The sequence below is a fragment of the Cryptomeria japonica genome, chromosome 5 (genome assembly GCF_030272615.1).
Source record: "Cryptomeria japonica chromosome 5, Sugi_1.0, whole genome shotgun sequence".
Lineage (NCBI taxonomy): Eukaryota > Viridiplantae > Streptophyta > Pinopsida > Cupressales > Cupressaceae > Cryptomeria > Cryptomeria japonica.
In genome coordinates this window covers 779,880,407-779,896,368 of record NC_081409.1, presented here as the reverse complement: position 1 = coordinate 779,896,368, position 15,962 = coordinate 779,880,407, and the positions used below count along the sequence as shown (strand labels likewise).

The 15,962-nt window shown below is 36.0% G+C and overlaps 1 protein-coding gene across 1 annotated transcript in view; it reads right to left on the bottom strand.

The window, feature by feature from the left end:
* LOC131062471 (UDP-galactose/UDP-glucose transporter 7) overlaps positions 1 to 15,432 on the bottom strand; it is a 58,840-nt gene extending 43,408 nt beyond the window's left edge. Inside the window, exon 1 of the mRNA XM_057996132.2 lies at positions 14,764 to 15,432. Coding sequence (XP_057852115.1) covers positions 14,764 to 14,804 — 41 coding nt within the window. The 5' untranslated portion in view covers positions 14,805 to 15,432. The remainder of the gene's footprint in view (positions 1 to 14,763) is intronic.
* Positions 15,433 to 15,962: the final 530 nt, after the last annotated feature.

Genomic DNA, 15,962 nt, shown 5'->3' with positions numbered 1-15,962 from the left:
CAAAATTTAATCAGACTAAAAGGTAATCATCAGCTTGTTATTTGATCCTAAGCGATTCCATAGAAAAAATTGTGAAATAGCAAGAGAGTTGGGGAAGATTCAAAGCTTGCAGGACAAATTCCAGGAGCTTCAATTCAGCTATGTTCCCAAAGAATGCAATAAAGTAGTAGATGGGCAACCTCAAAGTAGCAAGCAGAATCTAGTTCAGCCAAAACATCATAGGAAGAGGAGGTTGACTGAACCTTCAAGAAGTATCAAATGCAATCTAATGCTTTCAAATCTGATGTAACTTTCAATGGCCTTGGTGCAGGAAATGATATCAGATGAGAGTTTAAACAAAAAGAATATGGGAAGTTGACAGCTCTCCAATGGTATAAAGCACAAATTGAAGAGTTTCAAGCTGGTATCTCTTTCATAGAATTTTGCATTCTAAAGTCAAGGAAAAAACCTATTAAGCCCATGTCGTTGGCGAAAGAAGAAAGATCTAAAACAGAGCAACAACAAGGTCCAAAGAAAATCACACCTCAACCACCTACAACAAAGGAGGCTATCATAAAAATGAACTCAATAGGAAGGGACTGTTTTTCCTAAAAAAAACCGTGGGAACCTAGTCATAGGTGCCTTAGCAAGGGCCAAGTCCACTATATTAAAGTGATATATAATGATGATTCAAATCCTACAAAATTACAGCCACAACAAGCTAGGAAAAGAAGATCATTAAGCATGAACTAGAGAAAATTCCCTAGGATATGGAAGAAAGGATTGAACCAAAGGTACAACAAGCTACAAAGGAGCAAAAGGAATCAACAATGCAGGTTAAAGGTGAGGATTCTTTAGCTGACAGAGATATTCCAATGGTTTCAATCAATATCCAAGAAACACCTATTAAGATGTCAAGCATTGGAAAGATGGAACCATTGCCATATGAGAATGATCTACAAGATAATCATATTGATGATCATGAACCTGTAAAGAATGCTTCAACCGGTTCCATTAAGAATTTTCATTTTGAGAATGGTGATATTGTTGCACATCTCTCAAGGTGTCTAAATCAGCAATAGAAGGTAAAAACCTTGATTGCCCTTTTTATTACAGCTCTAGAGATGATGATAACAGTAGCAAAGAGTTATTGCATCAATCTCATCCCATATCATTACATAGTTCTTTTCATGTGATGCATTCTAACAATGATGAAAAGATGAAGGGTACTATTGGAATCAATGAACACTGAGAGTGGGGGTGAATCAGTGTTCCGGTATTTATAAATTTGTTAATCTGATTCTTCAGATAAGAAACTAAAATGCAGAAACACAAAGTAAACAAGCACATAACCATAACACCAATATTTTTATGTGGAAACCCGGAAAGGGAAAAACCACAGTGGGATTTGAACCCATAAAATTGTTATACTATGGCCAATAGTAAAACAATATTACATGAGTTGGAATGCACATGCATTCAGGCATACTGCCTAAAGCTCACTGCTCAATTACAAAAGGGCTACAACCCGAAGGAAGGCTCACTACGTTACAAGCTAATAGAAAATGATTACAATGAGTAATGAACTGAATAAAAGCATCTGACGATGCCAAATAACAGTTCCGGTTAGGCACAAAGTGATCCGCTGCACTGTTCTGATAAACTTCTCTATTCTGCCTTGTTAATGATTACTGAATCAACAAAACCCAAGGTGCGCACGTGAAACTGCACTCAATCGCTCCCAAAATCATGTCACACACCATATCAATATATAAATGCATTAACCAAGTTGATCTTATATATCCGCACTAACAAAAATGATCTCTCACAAGTCGGCTTCACAAAATATCAAAATATGAAACGTGTAGCTTCAAGTCGGCTCAGATCTTCACAAAACTATATTCCGGATCCAAAATATATGATCACACGCTTCCCATAAGTCAGCTCAATACCTCGAACTTACCAACAACCACCGGAATCACCTCAAGAAATCCAGTCCACACGATACATCACCAATAATGAAGATATTCCTATTTTACTGCTCTACCGGATACCGGACCTTCTAACATGCTTAAGAATCAACACCGGAGGATAATATTGCATGATAATTTGATTCTCATACTCAATCAACTTAACTCAGATTACAGGAACCAAAAACACATCACCGGAAATGAGAATTGTTCACCAAAACTGTACACAGAGTATCACCGACAGACTTCTACCAAAACTCCATACCGAATAAGATCAATAGGCTGAGTTGGCATCAATGACAACTCCTAAGCAATATCATGCATCAGACATCACCAATCTTCACCGGAGCATCACCGAATTAGTGTCTTATGCCAACAAGGTACATCTAGTAGAAAATGGAAAAGGGATCCTTTCTCTCAAGTCCAAGATTGCTCATGCAAGATTGTGTAGGATCCTGGTACTATAACCAAAGAAATCCGAAAAGAAGATATTGAGAGACACTGAAGACTGAAAGTTCTAATGAGCTCAATATAATTCTTGCTAAAAGATCCCTCATCCCATGCACCTAAATAAGAAAACCACCCAATACCATAGTTGAACTACTCACCAAGCCCCGAAAAAAAAACTCAAGAAAAACTCGGCCAATACTTGGCAAAAACTCGGGAACTTAAAAAATTGCTTAAATTTAATTAGAAATGCATATTTTTTGCAAAATTCAATGAGAAGATGCATCCCATGCGTCAATAAATGAGAACACAAAAGAAACAAGCTAAGTCTAGATATATTTAAATGCAAAGTGGGTACAAAATCGCATCCTCATGAGGAATGTTGATGGCTGGAAGCAAAAAAGTAAATAGTTTTTGTAAAACTAAAAGTAAATAAATCAATACAATTACATCTTCCTCTTCCCAACTCTAGTAAAAACTAGGGGGGAGGTAGAACTAGAGGGTCTAGTCCTAGAAGTTTGTTGTGGGCGTGATTGTGCCTCCTCGCTCGGTATGACTAGCTCAAGCTATGGCTCATCCTCCACCCTAGATGTAGCTCCGCCTCTAGCTACACCTGGCATTGGCAATGACTCCTCATCCTCCTCAATGTCATCTAGTGTGAAACCAAATCCATCCCCCTCCTCCTCCGTATTCAGCCTCTCCAAATCATCGATGTCATCCTCTGTAAACAATGGAAGCTGCTTCTGCGATGTCCAATCACTATAAGGATCTATATCATCCAAATCAATTGGACTAGCTAGTGCTTCCTCTACCTTATGCAAAACCGAAGATTATATTGCACAAAGACAAGGTCATTGAGGTGTTTTTGAGCTAACTTGCTCCTCTTCTTCGTGTGGAAGGCCTCAAACAAGCTCCAATTGCGCTCACAACTGGATGAACTACAAGGTTAACATAAGATTTTGAGGGCAAATTTTTTGAGATTTGGGGTATTTCCACCCCAACTTTGCCACCAAGCATCTGCAAAATAAAATTAGGTTGAGGGTAGCACCCCTCGCGGGGGTCTGAGGGTGAGAAAGAGAGGGGTAGAGAGATAGGTCTAGATCTTGGGGGAAAGAGGAGAGAGTGAGATGGAGAGTGATAGAGAGGGGGATAGAGGACGAGTGATAGGGAGATAGATAGGTCTAAAATTTGGGGCAAATAAAGTGAGTGAGATCGAGAGAGCGAAAGAATGTTGATAGGAGCATACCGATTACTAAAATTTGACTGTTTGAAAATTTAAAAGATCTTCTAAAACCTAGAATTTGCATTATAACTCCTAGAGATCTGAAACCACTCTCAAACACCCTGCCAATATATACATGAAATATAACTTAAAGTATAGGAACTTATACTTACATGTTATATTTAATGTATATATTCTGATGAAGAGAATGAGACTACCTTGAAAAAAAGAATAGATAATTTTTTGACATGTTTGGGCCTCTTTTTTCTGCAGTCGAGTTTTTTATAGAAACTCGCCGAGTTTTTGTGAAAAACTCACCAAGAACTCGGCGAGTTTTTCCCAAGAACTTGACAAGTTTTTATGGCGAGTAAAAGTCGTAAAAACTCGCGAGTTTTTAACTACTCGTCGAGTTTCGGCAAGTAGTCCAACTATGCCCAATACAACCATGGTATACCTGAGGTATGTGATGAATCCTCTATTGTGAAAATTGTCAAGGTTATGGATGTGCAAGGGCTACATTCTCTTGGTGAGTTTTCACAAAATCATAAGTCCATGGACCCAAAGTGTAAATTTGAGGAAAAAAGATGTAGATCTTAGAGTATCTCTAATGGATCACCAAGAGTAGTCATGGTTAAGAGGAATTCTTGCAAGGGTCAAGCTAGTGGGAAGCAAATTGCCTAATGATGGAGGATATACTTGCCATTTCATTTTCCACTAAGAAAAACATTCTTCATTCTAATGTTCAAACTTCTCTAGATCAATATAGCATGTTGTTCAATAATATGCCTCCAAGATTGCCAACCAATAGAGGATTCCAACACATCATGAAGTTGGAATCATGCTCTAAGCCCATTGTGATCATTCCTTACCACTACCTAGGGATGTATAAAGAGCAGCAATTGGAAAAGGTTATCAGGGAGTTGTTTAAAATGGACCACATTAGTTATAGCCCATTTGCTTCATTAGTAATCCTTGAACCGAATTAAGATGACACAATGGGGATGTCCATCAACTACAAAGCAACACACAAGATAACATTTACCCATTCCTAGGATCCATGAGTTCATTGTTGACCTGCAGAGGGTAGTGTAGACATCTAAAAATGGTCAACGCTTGTGGAGTCATACTTTAACATTTGCGCATTGCCTTATTTTAGGGTTCTTGCGTTGCATTAACATTTCTTCTATGTTGCGCACTTGGTCTTTATCATTTGCGAGCATCGAGTCCTTCTGCATTCCTCATTTTTCTCGTTTTTGAATTAGGTCTTGTCGATAGCAATCTTCAGTCATGATTTTGGTCGATCTTATCCTGTCGCATCATGGTGCGTGCTCATTTATCATCATTTTGGACATCGTCAATCCTAATCGATGATAGAATTAGGGTTTTGTCCTCTTGTCAATCTTGTCATTTTGCGATCGATTCGTCATCGATCCTTGTCCTTTTCAATCATGTCAATTTGGATCGATTAGTCATTGTTCCTCGTCAATTGGCGCCTATCAATTTGATCTCTTTGTCAATCTTGGTCAATTTGTCATTGATTTTTGTCAACTAATCTCAATCATTTATCAACATTGGTCCTTTGCTAATCAGAATCATGATCGAACCTACATTAATTTCTTGTTGTCTTGACCTAATTCCTTGTCCTCTTATTTCTAGGGTTTTATGATTTGTTCATTTAATCATTTTCTTCTTCTTGTGGGTTAAATAAATCTATTTATTTAGTCCTAGGTCTCTTTCATGAATTAATTAATGGATGAAAACCTATTAATTAATTCACCTAATTTCTATTTCATCTTTTTCCTCAATTTTCTAATTTGCTAATTTCTCCTAATTCCTAATTTCTATTTCTCCTATTTTCTTTAATTTTTTTAATATTTCCCCTAATTTCATTCCCTCATTTTCTCCTATGTTTATGCTTCCACTTGCCATAATTTGTCATGCATTTTTCATAGCAACTTGTCATAATTTGTCATACTCCTTGCATAGCAAATTGTCATTTGTCATAATTTTGCCATTCTTGATTTGAATTTCCTTTCAAATCTCTTCATGCTAATCTTGTCCTCTCTCCAATTTGTCTATAAATTGGATGATTTTCTTCAATGAAAAGAGGAATCAATCACATTTTCAGAATCAATCACATTTTCAATCAATCAACCACGCTTCTAGTATCCTTATGCTGCAATTTTCATCTTGTCATCTTGCTTGCTTTCATACTTTGCTCTTGCACTTGTAGGTGAGATCCACAAACAAGATAATTTGAAGGAGAAAGAAGGACAATGGAGGTCAATTGAAAGAGACATTGGTGATGATTTTTCATTTATTTTGAATGTCTTGTTTTCAATTCTTCTATTGATTGTAATAGGATTTTATTTCATTGCAATTTAGCTTTGTGGTTAGCTAATATTTATTGCTTTGATGCATCTCATTTTCCTAGTTACAGGTAGTTCACTACTCACCGGTTGATTTGAGATCAAACCATCATTAAACCTATATGCAGGATGAGGATGTACACAAGATAGCAATCAATTTTCAGTTAGAGCACTGCAAATTCTTGGTCACACTATTAGGTTTGACTAATGGATTGACCACTTCCAAATCTACAATGAATTAGGTACATCAACAAATGGCCTAGGCCTCTTCAAATTGGCCACCCCCTACAACAACACAATTGAGGGGACTCCTTGGTCTATCATCCACTACAAGAGGTCTCTTAGGGGATTTTCCTAGCTGGAAACCATAACCAACATATGGAAGGAAGGAGCTTTTGCATGGATAGATACAATACAAGAAGCTAATGATAAGCTTTGGGAGCTACATAACTCATGCCCTATATTTACTATTGCAAACTTCTCACAACCTTTTGTTGCAAGATATGAAGTTTCAAGAGAGAGAGTTGAAGTTATTATAATGTTAAATAGGCACCCAATAGTAATTGAGAGTAGGAACTTGAAAAATTCAAAAAGGGGTTTCTCTTTGTATGACAAGGAGATGTTTGCAATCAAATATGTCAAGGCCAAATTTCAATAGTACTTAGTTTGCAGAGAATTCAAGGTGGAAACACATCATAACAGCTTGAATTTATCCCTAGCTAACATGATTTAAATGATCAACAAAAAAATTGGGTGAGTAAACTCCAAGTCTATGATTTTATAATATTTGTTGACACACATTCTAGGTTCCCATACTCTACTCCACTTCTACTATTTCTGCCTATTGGGGGGTTTTATCATGGTAAAATGTGCCAAGAATAAAATTGCTACTAACAACTTAGATGGAGATGTAAAGGATGAAAAATATGTGATAGCAGGTGGATGCATTTGGTGTAAGGATAGAAACTAGTTAGTGCCTGAACCCTAAGATGGAACAAAGGATTCTGAAAGCTTTGCATGTTGTACTCATGGTGGGACAGCCAAGATCCTGCAAAACTTGCCGACAAGTAAGAAAGAGGCTATCATGGAAGAGTTCTAAGAAGGATGATCTCAAACACAAGGGTACAACACTTGCCAACAAAATAAAGGTGAGCACGTCTTTCCTACAAGTTTGCTTCAACCATTGTTTATGCCTAAGAAAAATTGGGAGAGTGTATTCATGGACTATATCATGAGACTCCCCAAAGTGCATGGTAAAGATTGCAATTATGTTGTTGTGGATAGGTTGAAAGAGTATGCATATTTCTTTGTCTCAAAATTTCTTTGGTAAAGATTGCAATTATGTTGTTGTGGATAGGTCGAAAGAGTATGCATATTTCTTTGACTAAAAATTCAAAGCACATCATGGCTCTCTCAAGCAAGATTTGTTTTGTTTGACCCACACCAAGCTCACTTCCAATTCTAGTCATTGCACACAAACAAGAAAAGAGGCAGAATCAATGAATATGTGGATGGACAGAGACTTGAGAAACTATAGCACATGTTAATAGGAAGCATGTATCAAATGGTTGCACCTTGAAGATTGCTACTACAATGCCATTCATCATGTGCTCGTTGATGCCATTAGAGTTACAAAGATGAACAAGTTGGGAAACAGGGCCATCATGAAGTATCTAGTCCATTGGAAGAACATGCGTATAGAGAATGACAATTGGGAAGAACAAAAAAAAATTGGAGCAATTGAATTTGTCATTGCTTGAGGGAAAACAATTTTGGGAAGGCTAGACTTGTAATGTCCCCTTTCTAATTTATTTCAGTTCCAGATTGTTTGGGTCACTTTTTTGCTTTCGTGGGATTTGAGAATTTCTCATTCTAGATTACCTTTCCTTCATTCCCCCACTTTTTCACTTTCCTAATCCTTTGCATTATGCAGCTTTTCATGCATTCCTTTACCCTGGTGCCATTTCATTCATTCCCCTTGATATCTATTTCCTTGTGCTTCATTCTTTAGCCTTTTGGAGATCTCCTTACTTGTCTGGCACTACCATCACCCCCATTTTTTTGTTTCACCTGCATTCCAAATCTCAATGTTTCCTTTAAGCATCCCTATCCTCAATTCCTCATGCCCCCACTTCCTTATCCCTTGTCTCTTGCACTCTCTAAATGTTCCCTTCCCTCCTTGGTCTCAATCTGAAGGGATTGGTACCCCTAATCCCCACTAGTATCAATATCCCAATCTCTACAATCCTGCTCCCTCTTCATGAGGTACCTCTAAAGCCGAGTTCCCACCATCTTGTCACTCTGATTATCTAAGCCTGCAAACCTTTACATCCTAGCATCCTTACATCCTATTCCTTGAACCACCAATTTTGAAACTTTGGAGAACATAATGCCAACATAACAAAAGGAAATACTTGTGACCAGCAGCCCAACACTCAAATTCCCCAATCCCTCTTGGCATTATATCTTTCAAGTATGCATTTCCCCAAACTCTCGCCTTTGAGCATTCCTTTTCCTGGACCCCCAATGTTCAAACAAAGTGTTTCACCTGTCACCATGGCTGACCATTAATGGACCCAAATTTGAATACGATCATATGGCGAGAAAATTTCAAGTGTCTCTCAACACATGGAGGCCCATGCTAGGCCTTCAACCCCTATATAAGGTAGGCAACTTCATCATTCTAGATCATCTTTGGCCATTTTTATCAACACTTGAACGACTTGTGTCTAGCTATTGAATCTAAGGACGAAAACGATTGGGTTTTGGACATTAGTAGATGAAGCCACATTAGTTTTCTACAGTTTGGAGGACAAAAACCCTTAAGGAGTTCCTGAAGGCAGCTTCATATGAACTTGCATCTGGACTTCAAGTTTAGAAGATTTCAGCATGTGTTTATTTTCAAAGCATATTTGTAATTGCTGTAGCAGCAAATCTTTATAATCATCTGCACCAGATATGTATTTGAATAAAATATTCAGTTCCAGGCGCCATTAAATGAGTAGATCTAGTACGTGTGTTGTGGCTATTTCATGTTTTTACTGTTTCTGCAATCTATTACCAATAAATTTCATTGGGTATTTCAGATCTGAGTGTTTTATATGAATATTTTGGCTAAGGGTCAATACAATTCATCAAATGTTTTTTGTTGCACAACAATCCACTAAAAGATGTGTTGGCACCACCATGCAAGATTTGGTAAAACAGATGAACAATATTTAAGAATCTGAGAATATATCTGCAATAACAGTTGGCACACACCAAGAAACTACAAATGTCCTTAAGGGTTAGATAGGCAAGTTTAGAATGGCTAACATCCTGTCTACATTAACCTGTACACTTAAAAGTTGTCCACAGTACACCATAGGCAACATATTCTCTTTGTGGATAAAGAAAACATTCAAATTGGCTTAGAGTTACAGTGTACGCTGAAAGAACCTCTTTAATATGTGCAAGATAATCTTCCACCATTGTACTGTAGATAAGCATGTCATCAAGGTAAATGCCAAAAGAGTGATGAGATTCCTAAATACAGCAGGGTATTGATGAGGATTAAAGGCATTATTAGCCACTAGAGGACCATCTTTAGACTTGAAAGCAGTCTTTCAAATGTCAGTAAGTTTAATGAATACCTACTAATTAACTGAATTAAGGTAGATCTTGGTGAAGTATCAAGTACAACAAAAAATTTCAAGGAGATCATCTATATACAGAAGTGGGTAGTAACTTTTATAGTAATTATCTTCAGATCACAATAGTCAATACAAATTCTGCAAATCCTATCCTTATTAGGCATGAGAGAGCAATAAATATTCTAAACAGTTAAGTACTAAGCTAAATATAACCTTTCTCAATGACCTCAGAACTTTTGACCTGATTCCCATTATTTTCAAGATAATACAGAGGACCATAGACAGAAGATCAATTGAATGTTTCCAGTTAATTACTGAGCAGGACCAAAGAGTGACTTAAACATGTCTGCATGTCTTCCAATAGCATCAATTATTTCTTGTCAGATTGGCTGCTAAATAAACAAACCTGCACTGAAGATGAAATCTTGAACTCATCCTACAGTCAGATCATGGGAAGTATGAATTTATGAGAATGACTGATCAACTCATGCCACTTTACCACACTAATCACAGATGCCTTAATCTTCAGAATTGACTTTAAATATGTGATTGGTCATCAAAAGTAAATATGATTCATTAAAGCCTTATTATATATGTTATGTCTCTTCCACGTTGATGGGTTACAAAGAAGGGCACTGCAGCCATCTATGGTACCATGTCAAAAATGATTTCATCATTTTATGGCTTAATGTTGTACTAGAGTCTGCACCAGGAAATAACATGCATATCTCTGCCATATTGGAGCTAACCAATGACAAATGGTTGTGGATGAGATGTGTTGGTTAGGTTCAACCACTTAGATTATATCAAAATGAGATTTTTATAGTTACCATCAGGAATCTAATGTTCCCTTCCTAAGCTCTTTCTGCTAGATGACCGTTAACCTATTCAATGGATTCTCATAGGCTAATGAATTGGATTAGGGGACTCAAGGTGACTGTTCAATCCAATCATTTGGAGATGACAGGTGTTGTTTTGGACTCAGTCAGTTGAGATTTCTATTATGGGCTTTTTCAGGGGTGAATTCAGGCAATTTATCTTTTTTAACTATTTTTAGTAAGTCATGATCTGGACAATGATTTGGTCAGTTGGCAGTACTACTATTTTGGAAATGTCGTTAAATCCATTTAATTTTGATATCTTGGCAGTTAATGTGATCCAAAGCAATTAATTTAAATATCGTTCAGATATTAAGGTTAAATTAAAGTTTTGCCTTCAGTGTTATTAAATTCAATAAAATAACTAATTCTTCTCAATCTAGTCACCTTTTTCAACACCTCCGAAACAACCTGCACAAGAGTCAAACACATGACATTGTATCAACACGGCCTGCAGCTTACCGCTGCACTACAGGTGAACCCCTACGTATCATGACTTTGATTTTAACGTTTGTGTAAACAACATTAATGCATTAATTGTTCAAGTTTGTCATTTCTCCTCATTTCAAATGTTATATATACATATATACATAAATAATAAGGGGTACCACTAATAAAAGAAAATGACAAGCTGGTTAAATATATTTCTCCTCATTTCAAATGTTTTAACTTCAGTGTTATTAAATTCAATAAAGTAACTAAGTGGACACCCAAGAAATTATAAGGTGTAGTTTGAAAATATTAAATAAAATGAACTTTGGGAAGTGAGTGCCAATATTGGGAGTCGTAGAGTGATTTTCAATTAAATTAAAAGTGCAACCCTTAAGGGGGGTGCAGGCTTTTAAGAAAGTATAAATGGAGAGTTTGAGCTCATTTTTCATTATGCTTGGATTTGATAATGAAAAACAGAACTTGGCTGGATTGAACTTGTTCATCCTGTAGCTTTGTGAGCACGAAAACCCTTGCAAGGAACATCTTCTTCATTGGTGAAAGATCTAATCTGGGGAATTGACTGGCGGTTTCATCAGGAATCACATTTGGGCTACATTTGAAGAGTATTTCAGTTTGTATTTTCAGTTTGCATCTTCAGTTGAGAAGGCAAACCCTTGGAGGAGATTTGAAACAGATTTGGAGAGTTTATTTTATATATATTTTCTCTTCCTTAAGCTGGCCATAACACTTCTGGCTATCCATTCACATTGGGAGAGGACATGGGTGCTCTATGGAGTTAGGCACTTGGGTTTTGGTGTTTGTTTGTTGCTGAAAGAGGGTGCCTAGGGCCTTAGAATCAGAATACAATTATTTTATGCACTGTGGAGCAGATTTGTGTGAGTGGCATCCAAGTTTGGAGCTTCCAGTTTGCCAGTCTAAGTGCAAATCAAATATTGTAAACTCCAGAATTAATGGGTATATTGGAAATGACATTGTAATATATTTTGATGATATGGGTAGTTCTTATTTTGATGATATGGGTAGTTCTTATTTTGATGATATATTGTAAACCAGTTCTGAAAATATTGTTGGTTGTGGGTATTTTTAAATATTGTGATTTGAAGAGTTATTTTGTTTACTCAATTGCTACAAATAAGATTATTGCCATAACTATTTCTGCATATCTCTCTACTTCTCAAAAACAAACTGAAGTCAGCAAAAACAAGGGTGTATACTACAAATCATAAATGGGAAGGTTATCTAAAAATATGGAAGCAGTGGTCCTCCTCTTCAAGGTAAGGCATGAAGGTCTAGCTTGGGTTTGCAAACTTATTGGCATTTCAGGTTCAACATCAAGGGCAACTGAACCCTTCTTTAACATTGTATGTGAGCTTTACACCTGCACTAAAAGAGTGTATCTAGCTTGATATTCTTCTTTCAAATGTTTAAAGGACTTATGAAAGTCACTCAACTTGCTAGGCTTGCACTATCACTCCATGTCAGGTCAATGCATGTATGGTATCATAGATAAAGAGTAAACATATCGATGTGAGTTCAAGTTGTTATGATAAGATTGCTTCCCAGAGTCAGATTTTATGTCAGATGAGTTATTATGTTTCTTTTCAAGGTTATGTTTGTCATCTTTAACATGGAACTTCTCAATTTTGACACCATATCTACAGGTGTCTCTGAAAGCGTTAATTGTCAAAAATCATAATACTATTTAAATATAAAGCTAGGGGCCACTACAAATGTTGAGTATTTTATCATGCTTAGCATCATAGCACCATATTCATTTATATAATCTTAGAACGGCTGGCCATGACTTCTTAGTATTCGTCATTATCAAAATATTAAACAAAGCAGGAACTTAAAACAAAAAGCTTTTACAAACTGGTTCACAATCTTGACTCATTTGGCATTACAGCTTCCACCCATTGTGGTCAACAAAAGCTTTAGCATTGCAGATATCATTTTATTTTTGCTATTAGAATGGTTCATGGAGAAGTATGACATGGGTTGTTGAATCTAGGTTCTCAGATATCACCATGAATCTTGTTTTCAAACTCGGGAATATCAAGGGTAACTTATACATTAAGCAGGTTCTGTCCACCAAATATTGGTCTACGTGAGATTAAAGCTTCTGCCTAAGAAGTGATTAGATGCAAAATCAATATAACATGGTGCTAGTTTCTCTTTCTACCTTTCAAATGAAACCTCACCATTTAATGAATAGGATCAAGTAAATTCAGAAATGCAGTCAGCTGCAGTCTGATACAGTGTAGATATTTAAGAAGGTAGAATAAGGGTCATAAGTAGGAATCTCGTGCATCCTGAAACCTGCTTTGTTGTGAGAGAAATAATTTGGATCCCAGGAGATATGTGGAGAATAACACGTCCTCCTACTTTATTATGGCACAAACCACAGTAGACAACATGCACTTGTGGTCAACAAATTACAGTGCAATGTAAATAATAGAAGAGAAAGAAACAATATCAGTTGTAATTTAGGAACTTTTATTCCCACACTAAACAGATGTATTTGTCTTGCACAGCTATAATTGCAAAACATATATAGATGCAGGAATCATGTGACAACATGTATAACAGAAATACACCATTAAGGTGCTGTCCTTCAAAAAATGGGACAAATCCTGTCGTACTTACCATTATGCAACAGACAAGTATTTACACTAGTTGAATTACTACAATATGATACAGAGGGCATCAAATCGTTATATTGCAAACAAGTAAAAGTTCAAGGGAAATATTTATGCAAGTAAAGAATAAATGAGAAATATTTTTAATTCCATTATATATGGTAAGCTAATAAATATAGTCCTATTACATTTTTACAAAATGGAGAAGCTCCTGAATAACTGATTTCAAGAACCAAATTTTGGTAGATAAATTGTTGTGAAAATTTGACATTTATTAGAAACTAATTTTTGAGCTTTAGTAAAATATCAGCCAAAGGGGAAAAGAAAACTATGTTTGCCAAAAAATTCAGACATATATATGCTGACGATAAATAGCTGATGCATCATAGGACACGATTGTTTCCAGTTACATATTTTTTAAAATGAAAACCTGTGAAAATAATATCAAAAATCTGAACAGTAAAAGAGTTCATTTACTCAGGCACTTATTTCTGCAAAATTCAAAGGTGCAAGCAGTTCATGCAACAAGCAGAAATTACTATACTCGGGTAATGAAATTAGATGAAAGATCAGTTGAATGGGATGTGCTTAAGTCAAATAGGATGAGTTTAACTGGTAAACATTGGCGCTAATAAATAAGAGACGTTTTTAAGTATTGAAATTGGGTAAATCTAAAATACAACACCTGGCTCTGGGTCCAACGTACCAAACAAATAATACTAGGTGCAAGTCCAGATAAACTATGAAATTAATTGAAAGATTATTTAAATGTGATAAGCTTGAGTCGAATGAAATGAGCCTACGATACCATGTGCAAGTCCAGACACTTCAATGCATGAGATAACCTCAATCGTGGCATCTTAGCTCATTGTTACCTCACATAGGAGGAATTCATGAGCTAAAAAAACTTATGATATATAATCTATCAGTGGCGTATGCAACAGGCCATACCAGGTGTAAGTCCAGAGACACTTCCTCAATCGTGGCATCTAAGCTGAGGGTTGCCCCAAACGAGGAATTCATTAACTAAAAGAAATTATGAAATAAAGTTTATCAATCAATTTTGAGTTGTGAAAATCATTCAGAATTAACTTTTAAACTTGTGGGAGCAAAATGCAAACCGTGAATAACATATTTTCAGCATAGTTCAAATGCAGCAATAAATTGCACTCACCCGAACACAGGACTTGCCTCAGGATCAATAGAGACAGCCATCAGTGATCCACAAATATATTTTCTCCTCTTCCTTCAAACCCCAGTCAAACCCTCTCAATTTTTTTCTTTCCAAAAATAATTAAAAAATCTTGTAAGAAGACAACAATTGAAATTCTCGGTTATGTATAATTTACATCTTGAAGCAAAAATTCTACAGATCCAGTAGCTACAGCTTAATATAGTACATCTGGCGAAAGCAAGGCCTTATTTCCAACTAGGATTTACAGATCCAACGAAAGAGCCAGGTGGGTCCTTAAGATCTTCATTGAACTCTGTGTGCTTTTACATACTGCGACAGATCATTGGCAATATGCAGCGAATATAGGACGAATCGGAAGTTTCCAACTATTAATGCTTTATTTACATTTCCTGAAATGTTTTTCTTGCAGTTTATAAAGCAAAAGATCTCTAGTTATATTTCTTTTCGTTTAGATCTAGTTCTTGCACCTCGCCTGACATAGTACAAAGGTCTACAATTTCTCGCAGAAAGTACCCAAAAAACGCAGCATTGCAGTTGGTTTTCAGATTGTATATAGTGAAGTATGTTCATACGTGGCAATTTACATCCCATAGCTAACGTAGTTTGCCGGATTTTTGAATGAAAAAGTGCCAAAAACTGATTTGTCAGTGGAAATTGGTGGGCTTTTTTTTCCGGTGATTGGATCCATCTTGATATGATCAGCACTGGCGACATAAGAGGTGCCACTTTGCATTCAACGTGAACCTTGATTTTGTCGTTGGTCATGTCATGACTCTATATTATAGATCTTTTTAAAAAATATAATCAAAATTTAGAGGGCTGCTATCACATAAACAAGTGGTGGTGAGTAGGTACTTGTTTTCATAGTATTGTAATAAAAATATTATTTGTAATTTTTAATTATTGTTATTTTAAAATTATATTTGCAATATTAATTACAAGTATCACTTCAATAAAATAATATTAATAATTATAATATAACATAAACATTAGTGAAAATATGAATACAATCTTAATTTATGTAAAAAGTCTATATAATTATAATTATAATAATAAAATTGGTGTGTTAATGGACCTCTTAGAGTTTATCCTAATTCAAAGACTCAAGGAGTAGTGAAGTGGCAAAAACTGGATCAACGATGGATCAAAATAAATTTTGATTAAAGGTAATCATGGGG